The following is a 24,108-nucleotide window of genomic DNA, read 5'->3' on the forward strand; positions in this document are numbered from 1 at the left end:
CCACCACCATGTTCCACTGTCTCTATGATGTTCTTTTGAAACACGGCTGCACATTATTAGGAAACCTGCAATATGAAATAATGTTAATTTTTTGTAGCAAGCATGATTGTGATATATAAAGAAATAAGCAAACATCATTAATGTCTTTCTGCTGTGGGGTTATAGTACACACCGCTCTCAGGTAATGAACATGTTGTCCAGCTGCTGTTTCTTTTTTGGTCAGCAGTGGTTTTCACGTTGAACTGTACCGTGGATGTCCTTTTTGCTCAGTCTCTTTCCTATTGTTTTATCAGGAAAACATATCTAAACTGCAGGAACTGAGGTCTGCCTTACTTTGGAACATATTCTGGATTGTTTTGTGACCTCCCGAATGAGTTGCTCTCTTGGAGTAATTTTATTTGGCCCAGTCACTCCTGGAAAGCGTCTACTGTTTTGGGAATAATGACCCTTAACATGGTTTTTAAACCCTTATGGACGTATAGACTCCACACCTTTTCTGAAGAATATTAACAGACTTGTTTCTCACCTGTTCCTCTATTTCCTCAGATTGTCCCCTATTAAATCAACACTTTACCATTTTTATGTGTTTGTTAAGATTAACTTTGTCTGACGAGGTGCTAAAATAGCAAAATATAAAGATAGAATAAATTTTTGAGGTAAAACATACTTTTAACTCCACCACACATTCTCTGTCGTCATAGGAAGCGGTGCTCATTCTCTGCATTTTGCTCACCAAGATTATAAAATGCTTCTTCTTTACAAATATAGCTTTTTTAAATAGATGGGCAAGTTGAGACATTTTTCCTGCAACTGCAGGTTTCTTTTGCAAAGCAATTCCGGTCTTATGTTTTGTCCAGCTGTGTTGATTCATTGCTCCTGTTTATGTCTGGAAAAGACAATGAAACTGCAGAAGGGAAGGACAGGTTTGCCTTTGACCTTCTATAAAATCAGTCCTAATGATTAACAGTTTTTGTCAGGATAAGACACTTTGAGATGGCAAGTGCTTTGTCGACTTGTCAGGAGAGGTAAAAGTGCTGAAATTAGTGCATTCAAGGGAAACCTTTGCTACAGTTACACTTCATTTCTAATCTGGCCTAATTTCTTTTCACGTTTGCATATATACGTACAGCTGCGTTGTCATTTTCTGCAGATTTTGATTCTGGTACTGCAGTATCAGCGCTATTTCTGAACAACGTGTGATTTTTCACAAGGGGCATAAACAAAAACAGAATGACAATCAGGTTTTGAATTAGCCTGATGTGGAAAAGTTGGCTCATTGCCAAATTCGTTATCTTTTATTTATCAGAGACGTGTCTGAGCTCTGTCCTTCCTGCGGCTCTGCACCAGTGGAACCGAGTGAGAGAAGTTAGAGTAGAAGATGGAGGGCAGGACAGGAAGTGGAGAGAAAAGTGCAAGGGCATGCAGCTGTGTGGACTCTCCTGTCTCCTGTGTTTGGGCAGTGATAATGTATAAGACAATCTGTGGGCTCTATAGAAGCAAGATGGCCAGTCAGCAAGACTGGCAATCTCACAGTGCAGCACTCCCTCCCAAGGTAGATGGAACCATCAATGGCCTGTGCCTCTTGTGATCTATTGATCCACAGTCCCAGGTCGGTGGTTACCACAGGAAGGGTTACATTATGGCCTTTAATATCTCTCCAAACTTTTCCTGATGCTCTGCGCATTCTTCCTTGGCTTTCATTTCTCTGCTCTGCGAAGTTACTTTGCTGATCTAGGAACACCGTCTCTTTGTTGTGATGCTGTTTGTTTGCAAACTGTTAAGCGTGGTGAGAAACTGGTGCATTAAAATAAGTAATAAAACAACAGTGTTATGGAAAACACTGCTTCATACTGTCTCTGTGTTTCTGTACTAACAAAAATACTTGACTTCAGCCAACTATGAATGTATTTTTATAGATTTATAGATTTAATGTTCCTATCGCAAATCCAAGACTTATTCTCTCTTGTAGTTGTTGTTTCAGGTAATTTTATTTATATGAAAAACACCATCCACAATATGTCAAATTGCACAATTTCAATATGTGTAATGTCACAATCATAAAAGACTGATTGGATGTAATATTTGTTAAGTTTTATGTTAACACATCCAAACCCTGAATGCCAGCAGGCGAAATAAGAATTTAACTCAATAAACATATTTTGTAACGAGGTCATTAACATGAAACTGGCAGCAGATGTTAGTAACAATCTAAGTAATCCACATAAATTCAGAAATCAAAAAACATCAGACCATAGTTTACATTATGTGTAAAAAAGTTAAATGCCATAAGAAATATGTATTAAATTACTGGAAGTATTGTTTGTCAACAGCAGCCTCATAAAGTTTCTTGTATGGAGAAACTATATTTTGGTCCTTTGTTGTTCAGCACAAAGTGTCTTCAGATCCTGATGTTTTCTGGGAGCATCATGCAGACTGGTCGTCATTTATTTCCATATATTTTCAGTTACATTCAAGTCCAGTGATTAACAAGGTTGTACCAGTGACATTCGTTTCTTCCCCTTAAACAGTTTAGAGTTTTCTTGGCAACGTGCTCGGTGGGGTTTTCTTGCTGGAATATCTTTATTTCATCTTCAGGTATTTATCAATAATCCCCTGGTACATTTCTTCATGCATTCCACCTCTATCAAACTCTGAAAAACACCTCCCAACTACAAAACAGCCCCCAGCTTAGGAGGTTATTTGCATGCCAATTCTCCAGGCATGACAGAAGCAATGACGTTCAGATTTTCAGTTTCAGTCTTGCGTATCAGACTGCACTCCAAGGATTCACTGATTCTCCAAATGTTCTGCATAAATCTGAAACAAGCTTCCTTCAACATAGTTTTTCTTAAGCAGAGGAGTCTTGCAGAGTGAGTTTAGATGAAGCCAATTACGGTTGTACATTATTTATTGTTGTCAACTGTACCTGCTAACTCCAGGTCTGTCTGAAGCTCTTGCTGAATGGTCCTTGGCTCTTTACTCTTCTCTTGGCTACTTAGTCCAACGTCTTGTGAGGATCATTTGGTTAATGCAGGTTTATGGTGAATATTAGAATATGGTATCTGGAGCATTCAGCAGTTTAAAAACAGACCTGTAACCAGCCCAAACATGAGCACTTTGCTTTTAACTATCATGAGACGCTTCTTTTGAAATACCTTGGAAATGGGAAACCTTTTTACAGAACACTAATAAAGGAGGTTCCTTACGTTTACTCATCTATGCCTTTGCAAATAATTACTTTTTCATGTGTTCGGTGCTTATTCGCTGTTTTCCTCCAATTTATTACGCAAAACATAGCTATTAAACATATTCGTTTTGATTTCTTTGTTATTTTGAAGTAACTGCCTACCAACATATGACATGTATTTCAGGTCAATTGGCCAGTTCTAATATATTTCTAATGGGAAGTATGTGGAAGGCTGTGTGGACTCTCACCCACACTTGGTTAAAATTTTGGCTACCAGGATCCTAAAACTCATGGAGTGATGGGAATGTTTAGTTGTGTACAAAGAACAAGATGAGGGTTAATTGTAACTGAAATTGTCTTTATTATTTATTCTTCAGTAATATTGTAATCGCACATTTTGCTAGTGTAATTCAGCAGAACTTACTATAATGAAGTATGTGAAAGACTATGTCTTTTGCACAAACAATTGTCAAAAATAATTTCTCCCCTCCTTTTTATACATTTAAATCTCATTAACAATTTGATCAGTGTCCTTAAAATGTAAAAATGTTGCTTGTAAAGACAAAGAGCAGGACATTTAGGTCAAAGACCACTTCTGAACAGATTTTAATAATTTGTTTCTATTTACCAACTCATTAAATGTCACTGTTGACATTTAATTAATAAGTCTGTAACATTTATAAATATTGACATGCACTCACTCTAAGACGATGCAACAAGGGAAAACTCTAAGCTCTTCAAAATGGGAAAGAGGATCAGACATGCCTTAAATGTCTGTCTTCACAAGTCAAGAAATATCTTCAATAAATTTCTGCAGTCCGATTGGTCATTAAAATGTTTTAAGAGGACGACCAAGGCTGGACGGAGGTCCAGGTTTAGCTCACCACCATGCACAAGGAAGAGGACTGAAAGGGAGTTAAAGAAAAATATCTCCAAAGCTCACTTTCAGAGAGCTGCAGCAAAAGGTGCCATATAAAGTCTCCATGACAACCATCTGTTTTAAGGCTTTTGTGCACAGCCTAACCAGTACTGCTTATAGTTGCAGATGGGCCTGTTTTACAACATTTGTAGCTTTTCTGTGCATTCAGGCTCTTTATCGTTCAGACGCCCACCATATTTATATAATTTGAAGCAGCACTATGTCTAATCCACAGATATTTGACCTTTATTCCCTCTGTGAGGAAGTCTTTCTGAGTATGTAACAAGTCAGGGTCCACTGCTCCCCCCTGTCTCTGCCCTCACCTTTCAAGGCTGTCTGTCTCCTCTACTTGACCGACGCTCATCCAATCGCTCCACATTGCTCTGTATGTCAATGAGTCTAAGTGTGTGTGTTTGTGTGTTAGTGTTGCTGCAGGAAACCTGATCACAGCACTCATGTATAAAAGAGAGGAAGAGGAGGCAGTGGTGAGGAAGAGAAATGCAGAGTTGCAGTTCTTGTTTTCCCCTGTGATGGGTGAGAATACTGCCTGGGCTTTCCGAATGTCTGATGTGACGAGGCAATGTTAAAGGAAGGAAGACGTGATGGATGGAGGACATGTACACGTGTGTCCCTGTGTGCAGACGGGCGCTGCCTGTATGCGCAGCAATACTAAACCCCAGTTTCTTTACCCCCCATAGCCTAGTTTTTCACTGCTGCTGTGATGGTTGTATCAGCAGTGTGCAGCAGAGCAGTAATTCCTGCACGGGTTTGTGCTCGGCAGCAGCTGTTAGAGGGCGCGCAAGGTGAGCTCGCGGCAGCAGCAACTGAGACTCGCTGCACACAGCATTACATTATGTTCCTCCTGCTCTCTCTTGGAGTCCACCACCGTTCATTATTATGCTTTTTCCCGTCTCCTCTTCTCTCTGCCGCCTCGTCTCTGGCGTTCTTTCTATCGGGGCGTAGTAAATTAGACCGAGGGCCGGGCTTTAGTGCTCCGTCTGAGTCCTCAGTCTCTGATGACACAGCATCCTCCTGTACTCGGCTGAGTGAAAAAGTGGATGGGGGCGGGAGGAGTGGGGTGGTTGAGTGCTGTCACTGCGATACAGGCTGGAGGAAAAACGAAAGTTGGAGAAAGCCAGGATTTTATTTTCTTGTTTTTTTTCTATAATTATTTTTGCAGTTGTTTTTTTCTTTTTGCAGGCTTTGTGTTTATTCGTAGCTTATTAATTCATTAGTTTCCAGTCCTTCGGTTGTTATTGTGACATTGCCTGCAGCTGCTTTGGTTAGTTCTGAATATTTTACAAAACAATCTGCAGTGCTTTATATTATTGTTATTAGCAATGGTGGTTCTTGAATGAGTGCTAACCTGAGAAATCTGTACCTGACACCCATATTTTTTAAAACTAAGGTTTCACAATTGATTCTAAGTAATTTTTACTATTTGTGACAAATGTATATCAATTAAGCCAGGTTTGATCTGTATTTAAAGTTTTAGTACAAATTTATCTTGATATTGAAAAAGCATCAAACATAGTATTGTTTTGCTTTTACAAATAAAATAAAGGTCCTGTGAATATCAACTATGTTTTCAAGAACCTTGAGTAATCTAATTTGAGGTCTGACCAATTTTTTTGTATTTTGAGTTAGAGATGAACAAAAGCAGTCCAGATTTCTCTGGTAAAATAGTCCTTTACTTTAACAAAACAGCGGGAACCCAGTCCAAATTCCCTGGAGATAACAAGCGATAGAAAACTTGTTTGGGTCACCAATTACTACTTTTTCCTTTTGTAAGTGCTTGTGCAGCTTTCTGATGAAACGATGCCCTGTGTGGTTAGCCAGATGATAAAAACCACCATGGAGCAAAAAGCATTAAAAGACAAATTTGAAACACAAGTATAAAGACAGTCAACTATTTTAATTTGATCCTACAAAAGTCAAGGAAGCAAAAATAAATATTTGTGCAAAACTTCTGGGCTGCTGATATCAGAAAATCTCATAAATAACATAGATTTTTTACCGCTAACAGACGTGAAGTAATGACAAAAAATTTTAATCTGTAACCTCATACATTTATATTATAACAAGTGGTGCATATTTTATCTTAAAACATTGATTCAGATCTTTGCTAACTAAAGCAGGTAGGTTGTTAAAATTAGATTTACTCACCTTACTGCTCACATGAGGGAGGCTTAGACACGGAAGACACAACTGTAATTTCAAACAATAATGACAACAACAACAGTAATCATCATAAAAATTAAAAATTAACTTTCTTTAGTTAGAACTGTTAAAGCATGAGCTACAAAATGCTTTACAAGATAAGATATAAAAACATATGAACACTGGAAAAGAAAAAAGTAAGAAGAAAATAACTCAAAAATTTACTTTTAAAGAATTTATTGGGGATTCTTTAATTTCTATCTGTATCAGATGCAAAATGTACCCTCATCAAGCCTCGGTATGAATTTGATTTGTTATTTACAACAAATACGGTAGGTTAAAATGCAAATTGGAGGGCGTTTCCCCTTCATGTAATCTTGCTTGTGCCTCTTTTTAATTTAACCAAATAATTTTTTTTAAGTAGATGTGATCACAAATATTTGATTAATAAATCACAGAGAAACATAAGCCAAAGAAGAAGAACTGTGGTGTGTGTTCTGACTTTTGACTCAGAATGCTAAAACTGCTCTTTGCTTTAAGAAGTAGTGCATTCCCTTTCCATGACTTCCTCCCTGTTGTTTCCCAGCTTAAATCTTTGTTTTTGTCTGTCTTTCTCACCTCCCCTTCCTTAGTTTCTCTGCTGCATACTTCTTCCTCCTCTGCCTCCTCCTCCTCCTTCTCTCTACATCTGCCCATTTATCCCAGGTGTGGCTTTCTCTTCTCTGCAGCTCTTTGGTTTTCTGCTCTGCATCACTCACCCCCTGATTCTCTCTCTATTCGGTTCTCTTTTCCGATGACCTGTCTCTGCCAGCCCGATGCCCCTTCTGGTTCTTGCTTGTGCATGTTAATTTAATTGTTCTGCATATAATGTGGCGAACTATAGACTGGGGCCTGGTACAGTGGGTTTTGTGTCTATTTATTATTAAACGTTTATTCTGTGTTCAAGTTGCAAGTTGAAAAATTAGTGTTACTAACTACTAGTCACAATGCAAGTTGAAGGAAAAGTTTCCCCAAATAGTCTGTTAAGAAATACTTTATATTTGCAAATTGTACTTTGACTATTTCTGATATTAAACTCCAGGCTACTTGCATCTTTACAAGTCAAAACTCTGACTTAAGATAGTTTGTATGTTGTGTTTCCAACCAGAAACTAGTTTGAAAGGAAAGTGTATCTATCGTAACTTAATGCAACCTACAGGCTGAATTTAAAAGGCAAAATCCATCACTTGAAAAACATTTATTTTTTTTACCTGAAATAATAGTTCTGATTTTGGGAAATATAATCTAAAAAATCTATTTATCCACTCTCAGTGATTATCTGATCTGAGCAATATTTCAGGAATCAATAGTATATTTATGTCGTGACACTCAGACCTTCTCAGGGATTAGATTACTGATCATTGCTGCTTATAGGAAGCATCTATATTAATCCAATCACTGCTCATTATGGCTACTTTTTCATCTGTGATTCCTTCATGTTTATTTCGATGCTATGTAAACCTAGCCCTCTTTTAAGATAGTAAATGGCCCACATAGTGCCACAATTATCTATACTCCTTTATAGATGTGTATCAAATTCAAAATTAATGCTATGAAGCACCTTTCAATTAAAAAAACGTAAAATATTCCACCCTATAATTTGGATACATTAATTCAGTTGGGAAACAACCTTACATTGTAATTACTATACAGGCATCCTAAATATTCCTATTAAATAAATGCATATGTTTTTATTCGTACTTTTAAAAAAATAAATCATTCTCTGTGATTCTTACATTTGTACTGTACAACTTCCTGTTCCTGTGGAATATAAATGTGACATGACACAAAGGCTAGTTTCTTTTAAGCACTCATCAAAATGGGAATAAAGGGATGAAATGTTATTCACAAAAGGCAGATATGTGCTGATCTTCGCAAGTAAGGATTTGGTTGCAAGAACACACTAACCTGCTTAAATTAACCTGTATCTACAGACAGCAACAATTAAGTAAATCAAATCACAGTTAGTGATGCTTTGCACGTTAACTCCTAATGAGTAGCTACTCATTACTCCCTCCTTCCTCGTATCGCATTGACCTGGTCAGCAAAACACTTCCTTTGACCTCTGAGAGAAAAGACGACTTCAGGTCCCTTGGCTTCCTGTTCATGTGACATTGACTCTGAGCAGATGACTGACGAAAACACATGATGAAAGACAACCTCTCCGTTTCTTCCTTCCTTCTCTACAGTGTTGGCTCTACACTTTCTGTGTTTGTGGTTACCTTTAGTATGACATTTTCCACCAGAAGGTCAGGAGCTTTGTTGTTGTTTTCTCACGCTACAAGTACAAATTTCAATGCTTTCTATTGAGAGCTTATGTGACAGACCAACACTTAGTGTCATGTTGTTGTACAGTGGAGAAAAATTTAAAAACTGCATAATTTCCAGTGTTGCATTTGTTGTACACTCTAAAATTTGACCATTGGGATGCAAATTGTGATTTATCATGAAAAGAATAAAACTCAAAATTATGGTGTTTGCATAACCCTAAAGGTGTCAACATGGCAGGGTTTGTTCGTTTTGCTGTTTCAGCTCTTTGCCCCTCTACGTAACACCAATACAAATTAATATCAATATAATTGGATAACTGTATGTAATTACTTTGTACTGACTAGTGCTAGTTTTACTGCCTAATGTAAGAGGTGAACTGTGGCAGCTTGTTTAATTTTAGGGTTTCTTAAATGGGCAGTAGTTTCTCTGATGTCATGAATTCATAGATATATTGCAGAAAACTCAAACAAAATGCCACAATGAAATTTCAGATCCATACTGGCCATCCCTGTCTGTTGAGAAAAAGCCATTTGAAATCCCATCTACAGGTTAGGATAGGTCATGTGGGAACAAAACGCTATATTTCGCAGAAAACTGAAACCACACATGGGGATGCAAGGAAAGATTCGCACAGATTCCCACTATATTCTTCTAAACAGATCCTTAAACAAAAACTCCTGCTAGCAATTAAAACCAAGAATTTTGGTTTTGTGTAGAGGTTCTACTGAAAGCTGGAATAAAACAAAGGGGGGGGTGGGGGGGGGGTAAATAAATGCACATATTTTATTTGTAAAACATTAAAAAACTATGTCATGTCACGTTTTCAGTTTTCTTTTTATGGCATTTTATGGCTGAAGTTTGTGGTTTCCGGAGCCGGGCCATAACAATGACGCAATGTGAAAAACTTCATTTATATTTCCAAGGCATAAGTAAATGACCGGTTAAAGTCATGTCGACTTTAACCAGGTCGCTGTTAATTGTCTCACAAGGAAAGAGATCTGATTGAAAAATGCCCATCTTAACTCCAGTCATATAATCGTTAGATTTCTAGGTAACTGTCCTCCTTATGTATCACAAATGCATAATTTAACATCTGTTTGTCACTGCAGTTATGTTTTGAGTTATTTTAAACAAAGAAGAACCTCCTCATCCAAATATCCATGGTTCACCGACTCGTCCTCCTCTGAACTACGCATTTAAAAACACTGGCCAGTGAGAGCAGCTCTGAGCTGGGATGCCTGGAGATAACGTGCAACACCTCAGCAGTCTGTTTGTAAATGATGCTCATGTCCATAATGCTGACCTCATGTGCCTTTTGTCTAAGACTTTGGCACAGGCCTCTGCAGACCCCACACATGAGTATACAGAAACAAACAGAGGCTGCTGCCTCTCCCCTTGCCCAGCCGCACTCTGCCCAGTGCTGTTTATGGGCAGGGAGTGGTTACTGCGAGCGAGCTCCGAGTCAGCAGATCTTCCCTGATCGATGACAGCATTTGCTGTTCCCTTTCCAGTAAGAGCTTTAAACCCGACATGAAGAGAGCCATTCAGCCACAGAGAAGTCAGGGAGCTCTGCATATGGATGTCTGCTTGTCTTGGGCCTTTAGGAGAGCTCACTGCTTCTGTCACAGTGAAGGTCCTGCTGGGACCGACGGGAGTTCTTTGACAACCTCTCACAGAGGAAGTGATGTCAGTAAGGCAAAGTGTTACTGCTTTGCTACCTCTACAATGCTGTCAAAATGTATTTATATGCAGATTTTCTCAGTTTATGCTTTTGTATAACAGTGAAAACCTGAGTACATATTAGCACTTCTCAATTGATGATTTTATTTATCAAGAGGAAAAAGAAAATGTCTTATCTCCTGTTCCCCAAAACATCTTGATGTTCCCATAGACTTTTAATAAAATGCTATTTTAACTAAAAAGATAACAGTGAAAATGCATATGACAACATCAGATACTAATCTAGCATGTAGTCGAAAAAAGATAATCGTACTGACAGACCATGATGGCGGTGGTAGTGTGATGGTCTGCTTAGCTGCTTCAGGACCTGGACGACTCGTTGTAATTGATAGAATCACAAAATCCTGGTCTCTTCCAGAAACCAGTTTGTGACCTTATGCTCAAGGGCAGGGGGGTCATGCAGAAGGACATCTCTGATTGGCTTAAAAAAGAGACTCTTCAGACGGACCAGTTAAAGCCTGGTCTTATTTTGAATGTATTTTCCTCACTATAAGTTGCTCTGGAGCATCAGTCAAAAAAACCCAAAAACATATACAGGTTGAAATTATTTATAAATTGTTAAATGTGGAAGACTTTGTCCATGTTAATGATATGATATACTGGCATGTTGTGTTCACTTACCTGCTTTTCAACAAACTTGACCTTGGCTTCGAAGTCTGCTGGCAGTTTCTGAAGTATGTTGGTGCCAATGGTCCAGAACGTCTAAATACAATAAATCAGGATGCAGCAGTGTGAACTTAAACTGGTCTTTCATGCTCCAAAGTCCTTCAATGTGCTTGAATAAAAACTATTTTTCAAAGAAGAGTGAGCCAAAATTTCTGCAAAGCAATGTAAAATGCAAGTTCCCAAAGGGTGACAAAACATTTCTTTGGTTTAGATTTTCACAAACAGCCATGATAAATTGAGTTGCTTTGTTTCCTTTGCTTTTTGAAATCGCCGTCAGGAAACTGCTTTTGGAGTCATGTCAAAAAATAACAGAATACTGGGATAAAGCAAATCTAACTCTGAGGAATTTGTAGGACACTATTTGGGATGCTTTACACATGGCATACTACAAAAAAAAGATAAATACTTGGTAAAAAAAAAAAAAAAAAAAGCAAGTAAAAAAAGCCATCACAAGATTATGGGATGAAGAGGAACCTCCAACATTGGAGCAGTGGCTGTGCATTGAGGAATTAGATTTCCTTGATGGAAAAACTCTCATCTGAACTGAGGTCACAAAAGGGTCAAATGAAATGGTTATAGAATCAAGGAAGACACCACTTCCACAACTAGACAATATTGATATTAAAAGGGAACAATTGCATAAGGATGCAAACGTACTAAATTAAAAAAAGCTACATAAAAACTAAGTAAGAAAACTGCTTTTGGTATTTCACCACCATGCAATTATTTGACTTAAAATTAGTTTGATGATCATTTGAGTGGGACACGTATATATACAATATATACAATAATTTTCATATGATGTTTTGTCTTGTGTATAACATGTCAGTAATATTACTAAGCTTAGTTCTATGACAAAATTCTCCTAAGTCATGAATAATTTCCTCATTTAAAGTGACATCAGAAAGTTTTTCAGGACATGTATAAATATTTGTCACCACTGTTTGACTAACTTTCATCTCTTCTCTTTCTCTCTTCTCTCCACAGACATTTATAGTCCTAAACAAGGGGAAAACAATCTTCCGCTTCAGTGCCACACCCTCCTTGTACATCATAAGCCCTTTTAATCCATTTAGGCGAATAGCTATAAAGATTTTGATACATTCATATCCTTTCACTTCACTTATGTCGTGTGCTCGGACCAAATTAAAAAAAAAATTTGAAGGAGCAATATAATATGAGACTTTGAGAGGTTTTTCATGAAATGAAATGAAATGTTTTGCTCAGGAGTGAGGAATGATCTTCAACTTGACCATAATTTAATGTTAAACTTCAGATTTTGTAGTCTGATTAATCAATTAAAGTTGTAATCAGTCATTGAAACTGAGCGTTTTCCTCATCGGTGTCTTTTATCACCATCTCAAAATAATTTAAGTGACTAACTCAAATGCAATTTTCAAAGCTTTATGAGTTAGTAATACAGTTAGTAACAATAATTATGTTAGGTCATCATTTCAGGGATGCTGTAATTTTTGCCTCAACAAATGCGCCTCGTTTAAGTCTAAGCTGTTATTCAACATAATCTGTCTTGCTGGAGATGCTGCAGAAATGGAGACGATGATGACCTTGAGGAATCTACATCTAAAATGTTGATTTGCTGTGTTGTAATTTCTGAGAAAATATGGTTTGTAAATAAGTTTTAAAGTTTAAAGAACTAATGGAACTGTATCATTTCCATTAGACTCTGAATTTCTAACCGTGACAAGATTTCATGTCATTTTCCATGAAAAACTGAAATATTTCTCAGTGATTCCTGCCTTTTGAACAGAAGTGCACATTTACTGATCCACTCCTGTGTAGATCTGTGTTCATTAGATAACTGGGCTTCTTAAAGCTCCAAAGGAAATTAGTTGGATTGATTCTCACATATTCAACTGCATAATGCTCAACAAATCCAATATATTAAAGGTTTATTTGTGTAAAATGATTACCTACAATGCATTCCTTAATTAGAAGATGGTACCTTTTATTGATGTGGCTCCTTTTCTTTCCATTCTTAATAATGAAACATCTATTCATATTTTGCTGTGACCTAAATTTGTTATTTCTGTTTGTTAATTCACATTGCCTTTCAGGAAGAACTTAAATTGTGTTGTCTTTACTTTAAAATGTATAGGTTAACTATTTTCTTGCTTTTCTAAATCACATTATAGTCTTCTTCCTACCTTTTAAACATATTTAACACATCTTGCTGTTTTATGTGTGCACTGTTCAAGGTTTTCCTTAACATTTGTGTTTCCACGTTATTCAGCATGATCATCATGTGTACCATTTTGACCAACTGTATATTCATGACATTTAGTGACCCACCAGAGTGGTCCAAACAAGTAGAGTAAGTATACTTTTCCCCAAATTACTTGCATTTGAATCCTGTCGCTGCTCCTCACTCTCCACTGGATTTTCTTTCATAGGTATACATTCACGGGTATCTACACATTTGAGTCGCTCACAAAAATTGTTGCCCGAGGTTTTGCCATCGACGGCTTCACGTTTCTCAGAGATCCATGGAACTGGCTGGACTTCATGGTCATTTCAATGGCGTAAGTATTTGTTTATATAATAGTTGTCTTATTTACATAAAAAGAGGTGTAGTTGTGTATTAAAATGATTTAAGATAACATTACAAGAAAACTCATTAGTTGCACAAACAAGCACATAAAAGCAACCTGTAAATTATCCGTGATCTGCCTTAGTGATAATATTGCAGCAGATTTACTAAACATAGCAGTAAAAACATTTCTTGTACTCTAATACTTGCATATTTAAAGTGTAGCTTCAAACATGAGCAGCAGCTGTGTGTCCCAGGATCCTGTTGTCTCTTGCAGCATTAGTGGATAATTGCTCTTCTGAAGTCGCACTATAATGCCAAAGGCATATCAAGATGACTTAGAGAGAAGGTGTATTATTAACAATACCTACATACCTTGACTTAAAATACACAGGGTCTTGCAAAAGTATTAATACCCCTTAGGTGTTTTCATATTCTGTCACTGCAGAACCTGTCTGCAGTGTTCCTTGGTCTACGATTATGTGCTGCTTAACATTAGTGGTTGAAAATGACAAAATGTGAAAAAATTCAAAGGGGTGATGAGTACTTCTGCCAGTCATTGTGGATCTTAAAACATACAATGGATAAAAATGTTTGGAATCTACATAGATTTAATCTGTTTTTTTTGTCACACATATTCAGACATAAATAAACACCAAATTAAGTTTTTAAATTATGATTTGTTTAAATGAACAAGATTATTCAAACCACCCTGGCACTGCATGGAAAAGTAATTGCCCTCTGAGCCTGATAAGACGTTTTACCACCCAGCAGGCTGTTCTTTTTCTGAAATGCCTTGTTAGTGTGTGACTGATCCAAAGAGTTTGATTTTTGTCTTGTCAGTACGAGTTTTGAGGATCATCAAAATCTTTTTTGGTAAATGTGAGATGGGTTTGTGTCTTCTGGTTTTGGTCGGCGTTGGTTTGGCCTTGGAAATCAACCCGTTTTTTTCTTTCTTATTTTTGAATCATAAGCAGTGACTAACTGAGGCATGTAAGGTCTGCATTGCTTCAGGTGATCCTGCAGGTTCTGCACCTGCATAAGGTGTTGATGCACTGTTGGAGTCATTTTAGCAGGCTGGCCACTTCTCCATGTTTTCTCCACTTGTAGTTATGGTTCATTGGACTAAAAACTTTAAAATGATTTTGTTTCGTATTTGTTTTTGATTTTCTTCAAATTGGGGCATAATTTGTTATATTTTGAGATTTTGTAACCTACTTCATGTTGTCAAAAATGTTCTGTTTAAATGAGTTAAATCATGAGGAGATGGGCAATGTACTTTCAGTTAGTGCCAGATTTGGATATATTTGGAAATAATTTGAAAAGTGTTTTTTTATTTACTTTGATTATACTTGTCTGATATTAAAATTTGTTTGATGTGACATTTAAGTGTGACAAAACAATCTCTTGGGAGAGCAAACACTTTATCATGACACTGCATTTACAGTATTCTTTGTTTTGCTTTGATCTTTGAATATTGCATTGTTATTGCAGTTTAACATCAAAACACAGATATGTTCTCATTATATTGCTCATGTTCTCATTATAATGCAGTTGAAGCTTTTTAAAAAATGTTTTCAGCCTGGTTAAATCCCCCGTTATCTTTTTAAGTTTAATCCTTAATTTTTTCTGTATATCTGGGAATATTCTAGCTGTTGGTGTAAACTTTTACAGAGGGGTTGTGTGGAGTAGTAGAGAGAGTCAGTATTGTACCTACAGTATAGCAGCGGTGTAAACATTAACGCTGTTTTTATAATAATCACACCTTGCTCTCTCTAAAAGAAAATACATATAATCTCTGTAGAGCAGTCATTTTATCGGCCTGATGCTCTGCTCTGAGAAGCTATCATCAAATTTCCTTCCTGTTTTCCTAACATGAAATATGTTTTCCACTTCAAGAAAAAAACCCTGACTACTCATAAGTACTTTTCAAAATGCCACTTCACACAAACCAACCTATTGTTCTAGTTTTGATTGATTAGATGACATTATGAATTAAATTAGATTAAATTATTTTTTCCAGGGCATTCAGTCCCATCACGTTAGCTATGCTTACTAAAATATTTTGCAACTTTTTTTCCTCTTCCTCTAACCTGGATAACTCCTGAGTGATTGTATCTGATCCACCTTGCAGGTATATAACAGAGTTTGTAAACCTAGGCAATGTGTCAGCTCTGCGTACGTTCAGGGTTCTGAGGGCTTTGAAAACTATTTCAGTTATTCCAGGTAAGGCAGGTGTTTGTCTTGCGGGAGGGCGATCCACGGGGCTTCATGTTAGTCGTGGTTGTGTTTCACTCCCTCCTCCTCCTTCGTCCTCCTCTCACTGGGCGGACAGGTGTCCAGCCTCTGTCCCACCGTGGTGTCCCCTCCCGGTCTTCGGTGGTGGTGCTGGTGTCGTGTTCTTGCACAATCATTCGTGTGTGTTGTTATCGTGTGTGTTGTGTATCATAGGGTTCTGTTCTGTGTGTCATCCTACCTTGTTGCAGATATATAACAGAGTTTGTGGACCTTGGGAATGTCTCGGCGCTGAGAACGTTCAGGGTTCTCCGAGCATTGAAAACTATTTCTGTCATTCCAGGTGAGACTCCCATTTAAACACTAAGGCTGATCCTAAAATTAGATGTTTTTCTTTGTATATCTCCTTTTTTGCCAATCAAAAATGTGAAGCATTTTTGATTGGCTGAGCAGTCTGCAGGCAGTCTTGTGGGCTTACATGTTTCGTAGGATTACTTTGAGGACAAATGTACAGTCATAGTGAAAAGAGTGCTGTCTGTCAATTACTGGGTTTGGACTGATATGATCTGGTTTATATGAGTTTCAAAATTCCAAATTAAAATGTGTAACCACACAAAACACAGATTTTTGCCCAAATAGAAGTTTTTGTGAGGAAATAAGTAAACTCCAGAAATGCTAACGATATGAAAATTATGTAAACCCTCAGAAATGAAAAAGGGGCTTATTATCTTTTCCCCATGACTGTAAAAAACTTGCATCTCTCTTAAAATGTTTGGATTGCTCTGAAGCGGAAGTGATTCTAGAAATGAACAAAACTCTGGGATTATTTGGCATTAAAGCTTTATTATATTTTCTTAATGTTCAATAAGTAGTTTTTTTTTAATAAGTGGATTTTTAGGTGACAAATATATGAGAGGGGAAAATCTATCATCTGCCATTTGCACAGTTTTGGTTTGTGTCCAAACCAACGATAACACCTTTTGGTGTCATGTAAACAATTTAATCCTGTAAGACTGCCAAGCCTGTGCTGCATGAACCTCTGAAACTTGCTGTTCAAATCTAATTCGGGGGTCATTGATTTATTTTTTAATTAAATTTTCATTAAGTCCATACTGAGTTATAGATTATTTTACAAATAATCACATCATATAAATGTGTCAAATAAACAGTTTTATGCAAATCCTCCACATAGTTTAGATTTGTATCGTTTCCTTACAGTCAGAGCTTTTGTCTCACCAGACGTTGGCAATAATTCAATTACAGAACCAGCCGTTAAGGCACTGGGAATAAAAAAGAAACAGACTTAGAGCAAAACCTCTGATGTAATATTGTAAACTGCTTGTGAAATAGTGAAACAGCATCCGCCCATCAAGGAGTTACTTCAGTTAAATCTGAATATTTCAGGATGATGTGCAGATTTCTTCTTTGTTTTTTGACACACCAGATCCTCTAAAACAATAAAATCTGACAAAAATAACCTCGGTAAATAATAATAAATAATATAATTTTGATAGTATTTTTGATATAAGGGAAAAATGGTGCAAAAATGTGTCATTAAACAGTGGATATGCCCTCTTTATCATCCTAAATATTGTGCAAAGAGCACTCAGAATAAGAAAAAAAAAGTCGGATAAAAGTTAATCTTTCATTTAAAATAATTCAATCATTTTGCTTAATACTATTTATACTGATGTGGCCATTTCCCTCAGCCTTGGCGTTTAAATGACCTGCATGCCTCCTCGCATTGACTCTAAACCCCAACTCTAGAGCTCCTAAAAGCTAAATCTTTGTGCATGGCTTTTTGTCATCTTCTTCATTTCTTGACTCCCTGAATTAATGTATCCTACATCTGTGCATTGTTTGCACTTTTTACTACATATATATACTGTCCTTAATATGATGTGTAGAATGCTTCCTGAAGTTGGTTTGGGATTTTTCCATTGATGAAGTTAAAATCGTTCCTCTTCTGTTTAAATCTTCCTTGAGTTGTCATACTCTTTTTATTTCTGGAGATCTGTTTACATGTGTGCATATTTCTCTGATGAAAAAATCCCATAAGACCTCAGTATTTGCTGTGATAGTTTTCAAATATCTTCTTGAAAGTATTCCAATACAATATTCTGTATATGCCATAAAATCTTAAAACAGTTTTATTACGAAATAAAACATTTTTAAACCTCGAAACTCAGCTCAGACTTGACAGTAATTGGGCAGAAATGACTCCACACAGTAATTATTAGAATCATGTTAAAATATTTGCTAATTTCTTTGTTGGCACAAGAAGAAAAATCAGAAACATGATATTAAACACTCACCAAAAACAAACAAAAAAAAGCAGTTTTTTTTAATGCATCCTTAATTTAGCTGTTGTTCAGATGCTCTTTATGTTAGTTGTATGTAGAAGAAACAGCTTAATTCATTTTAACTCAGAACACCGAGATACCGCTGGTGTCCCAGCTCCGGCAGACATTTCTGTTGAAGGAGCTTATTAATTACACCGTACTTATCTTTCATTACCTTTTTTACTGCAGTTTCTTATCTGAAGTGACACTTCAGTGATGAGTTCTAATCACTGTTGAGCAGGCTAGTGGCAACGCCGCAGTAGACTCAGTTTGATGAGGCTACACTGTCACTCAGAGGTGTATGAACATTCATCATCAGCATGAATGCCATAACACTTCTTAATATTCAGTTAAGTTATACATTTTTGTGAACTTTGACCCCTCTTTTCAGCCGATTCTACAGAGTTTAATTTGTTGTTCATTTGAACTTGTTGCTTTCCCTGGCTCAGACTCTACTTTTAAGCATCATCCACAAATTTTCAGCGAAGTTGAGTTAGGCTTATTCCAAATGTTACTTTATCTATTCATGACAGTTTTTATGTGTTTGGGATCATTTTCCTGATCCCAGAAAAAGAAAATAGTTGGTTCTTTCTCTTACTCTCCTCCTTCCTTCCTGTTTGTGTGCGATTCTGTGCAATGGTGTGAATGTGTGAGGCGGCCCGTTTCCATGTTTGTGCATTTGTGCACATCTGCATGTGTGTGCGTGTGTGTGTTGTTTTTTTGTGAACAGGCCTGAAGACCATCGTGGGCGCTCTGATCCAGTCTGTGAAGAAGCTGTCGGATGTGATGATCCTGACCGTCTTCTGTCTCAGCGTCTTTGCGCTGATCGGCTTGCAGCTGTTCATGGGGAACCTTCGTAACAAGTGCGTCTTCTGGCCAATCAACATGACCGAGCAATACCTGGAAAACGGCAGCCGAGGTTTCGACTGGAACAAATACATCTATAACGATTGTGAGTATTACCTCTGACACTCGGTTTAACTAGGGGCTCCTGCAGTCTTCAAGTCTAGTGTGAAAAATATGTGTACATTTCTGTAAAAATCCATCCATTTAACTTTAGTTTTCTATTCATGTGTTTATTACAGGTTTCATATCAGCCTAACAACTGCAGAAATATTAATTCATTGGAAACGTTGTCATTAATATTTTGAAATGTATGAAAAACTAACAGAGAACTCTCTAAATTTGAGTTTTACAAATTTTGAATAGAAAATAAATTAGACATCTCTGAGATTCCTAGTACTGAAATTCAATATTTTTTTTATCTTGCTTTTACGAAATGTAAACATAAACACTGACTAATTTATCCTTTAGGCAGTGATCAATGAAAGTGACTGTCCTGCTTTGCTTTTCTGCAGCAAATTTCTACTTCCTGCCCGGTGCTCTGGATGCTCTGCTGTGTGGAAACAGTTCAGACTCAGGGTGAGTTGTGATTTAATGTGAGTTCATGATGGATATTTTCTGTCTCTGTTCATGGAGTTAGTTTAATAGTTTTTTATTGCAAAATTAATCTCAAACTTGAGTAAGTTATATGTAATTTTGAACAATTAATCATATATTGCAGTTTTATCTCTGTAAAATCGCACAAATATCTGGAGGTACATATTAGCCACACCGAGATGACGCTAAAAAATAATAATTAATCTCATTTGAACAGTTTCTTTTAGATATATTTGTGTGACTTTCTTTCAGACGATGTCCAGAGGGTTTCACGTGCATGAAAGCTGGAAGAAACCCAAACTATGGTTACACCAGTTTTGACAGCTTTGGGTGGGCTTTCCTCACCCTCTTTCGTCTCATGACTCAGGACTTCTGGGAAAATCTCTACATGCTGGTGAGGAGACGTTTTCCTGATTTGTCACAAATCTTTTCTATAAAATATCTCTTCTGTGAGATCTGACCATCTATTTTTCCCAGAGGTCACCCAATAATTAAACAGAGAACCCCTGACAGATCAGGGAAAGTGAATGATTAATCAACAAATCATCCAAGAACCTATGATAACTCTGGAGGAGCTGCAGAGAGCCATAACTCAGTTTTAACAACCTATTAAAGCTACTATTAATTGTGCACTTAATACATCTGAATCTAAATGAGAATCTGTAGCAAGACATAAAAATTGATGAGAACAGATGTTTTCCATCCAGCCTGATGGAGCTTCTGCTGTTTTTCTCTCAGGTAGAAGAACAATTTTCAAATCTGATAGGCAGTGGTTTAAACTACATTCCTCGAGGACCAGAGTCCTGCAACTTTTAGATGTGTTGCAAGGACTTGACTTTAATTCAAGTCCTTGTGCTATGGACTTGAATTAAAGAGCTGAACGGCCTCACTAGCATGCAGTCAAGCTCTGTTAATGAGCTAATATTGGAGGCAGGTGTGCTGAAGCAGAGATGCACCTAAAAGCTGCAGGACACCAGATCTAGAGGATTGGAGCTTGAGACTGCTATGGTACAGCAAACCCCAAAAGTCTGTTTTATGAAGTATTGAACCAATGGGACTCAATTCAAATGCACTTTTCAGTGTTTAATCTATAAAGAATAAAATAAATAAGATAACTCCTTTTTGTTGTGCTTTTACATTTTTGGACTACTTTGTGTTGGTCTATAACATAAAGTCATGCATCGAAGTCCATGTTATTTTTTTTGTTTTCTCAGACTCTGCGAGCTGCAGGGAAGACCTACATGGTATTCTTTGTGCTGGTCATCTTTGTGGGCTCCTTCTACCTGGTCAATCTGATCTTGGCTGTGGTGGCCATGGCTTATGAGGAGCAGAATCAGGCCACAATGGAGGAGGCTGAGCAAAAAGAGGCTGAATTCAAAGCTATGCTGGAACAGCTCAAAAAGCAACAGGAGGAGACGCAGGTAAGCTTCGTCTTTCCTTTAAGATGTAAACATCTGATTTGAACATTTTGTGCTCGTTATGAGGCTATTTTATTTTATTTTTTCCGCTTCAGGCTGCAGCTATGGCCACATCGGCAGGGACCGTGTCAGAGGCTGCGTTAGAGGATGTAGAAGGGGGTCACTTGTCCCGCAGCTCCTCAGAGGTCTCCAAGCTGAGCTCAAAAAGCGCCAAAGAGAGACGCAATCGCAAGAAGAAATGGCGTCAGAAAGAGCAGGAGAAGGAGAAAGGAGACAGCGAGAAGGTAGTTAAGTCTGAGTCAGACGATGGCAGCAAGAAGAGCACCATCCGCTTCCCAGGAACTCGACTGGGCAGGAAGACATCCATCATGAACCAGGTACAGTCAGAAGAGAATGTGTCAGCTTCTGCAAAATGATCTGTTTAATGGCTTCAGATCAGAAAACTGTACAAGCTTTTAGTGGTTGGAAGTGTACGGCTTCAGTTCGGACCTAAATTATTGATCCATTCCAGTGACCTGTGAGGTCCTCTTTAACAGGGGATGTGCAGCCATTTTGTGTTGGCTGATGTTTGGTCCTAACCAGGTGGGAAAGCTGATGTATTATCTAAACATTCAGTTTGATGTGATTTTTCATTCTCATACAACCAGGAAGTTGTTCAGTTCTGCTATCAGCCACTGTGTAGGCCCAGACCGAACATTTAATTTTTATTGTTTGTAATATTGAAAAATATTTTCAGAGAAACTGAATTTTAGGTTTTCATTTCCTATAAGTCCAGTAATAAATAACACAAATATATCACATATATGATTAACTATAATGCACGAGTTTCACTTGTGCTAAATAACTAAATATAAATTACAGTTCTTCAAATCTTTTGAGGTGTGACTGTATTTTGGTAATTTTACACAAGCATTTTACCAGCTGCTTTTCTTCCCTCACTTAATCTTGTATTTCACTGAGACTCTGTTCAGGTTTTTCTCTGCTAAGTAATTAAAAATGTGCTCAAAATTGAAATATTACAATTAGGAAAGCAGTTATTTTTGATTAATTGCATAACAAAATATATGCAAGACAAAAACATGGAATAAATTAGTTATTGTTTAAAATGATATTTATGAAGTGACAGTATAAACTCCAGTAGTTCCTGGTTTTTTGAATAAAAGGCTCTTAATGCAAGCCTTTTATTTATTTTATTTACTTCTCATCTCTCTGTCTGCACTCTGTTTTCTAGGTCTTTATTTGCTCATTCTTTCCAGCTGTTTTCAGCAACCTCAACACCTCCATTTTTTAAAATCTGTCTCTCCTCAGTCTCTGCTCAGCATCCCAGGCTCGCCCTTCATGTCACGCCACAACAGCCGCAGCAGCATCTTCAGCTTCAAGGGCCGCTCCAAGGACATGGGCTCGGAGAACGAGTTTGCGGATGACGAGCACAGCACTGTGGAGGAGAGCGAAGACCGCCGAGGCTCACTGTTCATACCCTACCGTCGCAATAGCTACAGTGGCTACAGCCAGGGCTCGTCCCGCATCCACCCACTGGCGCCACACTCTGGAGGGAAGAGGAACAGCACGGTGGACTGCAACGGCGTGGTGTCTCTCATCGGCCCCGGGCCTGGCAGACGGCTTCTGCCTGAGGTGAAAATAGATAAGGCAGCCACTGATGACAGTGTAAGGACGTCCATGGGACACCTATACAGTTTAGGCATGATGACGGCCCTGATCTCTGCAGCTCCTTCTTTCGAAGCCCAGACCCTTCCCCCCTTGTTGTTCTGTTTCCTGAACTCTAAGCTCTCCTTTCTCCTCCTGAATAATCAGATTCTGTTTAAAAACGTCACCCTGCAGAGCCACTTTCTTTGTCTGATTGATTTAATGTTTTTTTTCCTGTTTCTTTTTAATGACTAACAAGCAGAAACATATCTACAAACTCCCTTTCTAATCAAACTAATGAACATTTTATCAACAAAATTCACAAACATGAACATTTCTTGCTGAGGAGCATTCCTTTTTATGTCATTACTTAGAAATCCCATTCTTGAGCTTTTACGCTTCTTCTCATCAACCCTCTTCTCTCCATATCTGTCTTTCTCTTTCATTCACCTCCTCCTCTCCTGTCTTCATCTATTCTCCATTCCTAACCCTGGATGGTGCAACGAACAAGCCTGAAACAATTTTTCTGTAACGATATTTCTCCCCTTACAGCACGCATGGTAGACCTCCTCTTCCCTCAGCCAGTCAACCTGCTCTTACCTGTTTACCTCTTTTGAATATTAGCATGGTGTAGATGTTAATGATGTCTTGAGATCCCCTCTGTTGACCTGATGTGCATGCCAGTGCATGCATTTCAATATTACAAAGATATTAAGACAAGTTCAATGTAATCTGCAGATTTGATGTGAAGATTTAGGCTGCATTTTCTTTATTTGGTCTGTTCAGTGGAACATGGGTATCATTTAGTGGCTGAGGTAGCTTTGAAGCATTGCTTTTAATTTTTGTGTACATCCCATGCTTTTCTAAAGGATCATTCATGTTTTGTCTGAGTACAGACTACAGATGTGGAGATTAAGAAGAAACACTCTGGCTCTCTCATGATTTCTGTGGATCAGCTCAACTCCTCCTTCAAAGGAAAGGACCGTGCCAACAGTCAGATGAGCGTGGTCACCAACACACTCTTAGAAGGTACGCTTATTTCACAAAAACCTTACAATGCTTTTCCAGAAATGGTGAAAATGACCTGCTGTCAAATGTACATTTAATCAGGATGTGTTTAGATAGCTTGAACACATTTTGTGATGTTACAAGTTTAAACTGAGCAGGGCGATAAATCAATAACAGTAAATATCACGATAGACACATGATCAACATAAAGAGAATATACATCCAATAAAGTAGTCAGTAATTCTACTAAACCCTGCAGCATTCTGGGGGATGTAGGCAGAGGAAAGGCTTTAGCCGCTCAACCTCTCACAGCCCCACAGTAGCTCTGATTGTTAATTCTTTGGATGAGACATACATTATTCATGCACTTCACAAATCTGATCGTAATGGCGATAGGTCTAACTTATTAATCAGCTTTAGTTGCAGTATAGATGATTCAGTAGGGCTGGATACAAATACACACCACCCTTCAATTATTTTATTTGAAAAAC

General features: G+C 37.7%; 1 protein-coding gene across 5 annotated transcripts in view; it reads left to right on the top strand.

Annotated features, from left to right (window-relative positions):
- Positions 1-24,108, top strand: part of scn8ab (sodium channel, voltage gated, type VIII, alpha subunit b) — a 57,407-nt gene that overhangs the window by 6,943 nt on the left and 26,356 nt on the right. For 2 of the 5 annotated variants that reach the window (XM_032549375.1, XM_032549374.1), the window contains exons 3-13: positions 11,970-12,088; positions 13,225-13,314; positions 13,394-13,522; positions 16,017-16,108; positions 18,838-19,059; positions 19,466-19,529; positions 19,800-19,941; positions 20,762-20,968; positions 21,061-21,342; positions 22,274-22,630; positions 23,506-23,638. In XM_032549375.1, coding sequence (XP_032405266.1) covers positions 11,970-12,088; positions 13,225-13,314; positions 13,394-13,522; positions 16,017-16,108; positions 18,838-19,059; positions 19,466-19,529; positions 19,800-19,941; positions 20,762-20,968; positions 21,061-21,342; positions 22,274-22,630; positions 23,506-23,638 — 1,837 coding nt within the window. Of the gene's footprint in view, positions 1-11,969; positions 12,089-13,224; positions 13,315-13,393; positions 13,523-15,664; positions 15,757-16,016; positions 16,109-18,837; positions 19,060-19,465; positions 19,530-19,799; positions 19,942-20,761; positions 20,969-21,060; positions 21,343-22,273; positions 22,631-23,505; positions 23,639-24,108 lie in introns of all 5 variants that reach the window. The other 3 variants (XM_032549376.1, XM_032549378.1, XM_032549377.1) reach the window with 3 other exon arrangements.

The sequence above is a fragment of the Xiphophorus hellerii genome, chromosome 20 (assembly GCF_003331165.1).
Source record: "Xiphophorus hellerii strain 12219 chromosome 20, Xiphophorus_hellerii-4.1, whole genome shotgun sequence".
Lineage (NCBI taxonomy): Eukaryota > Metazoa > Chordata > Actinopteri > Cyprinodontiformes > Poeciliidae > Xiphophorus > Xiphophorus hellerii.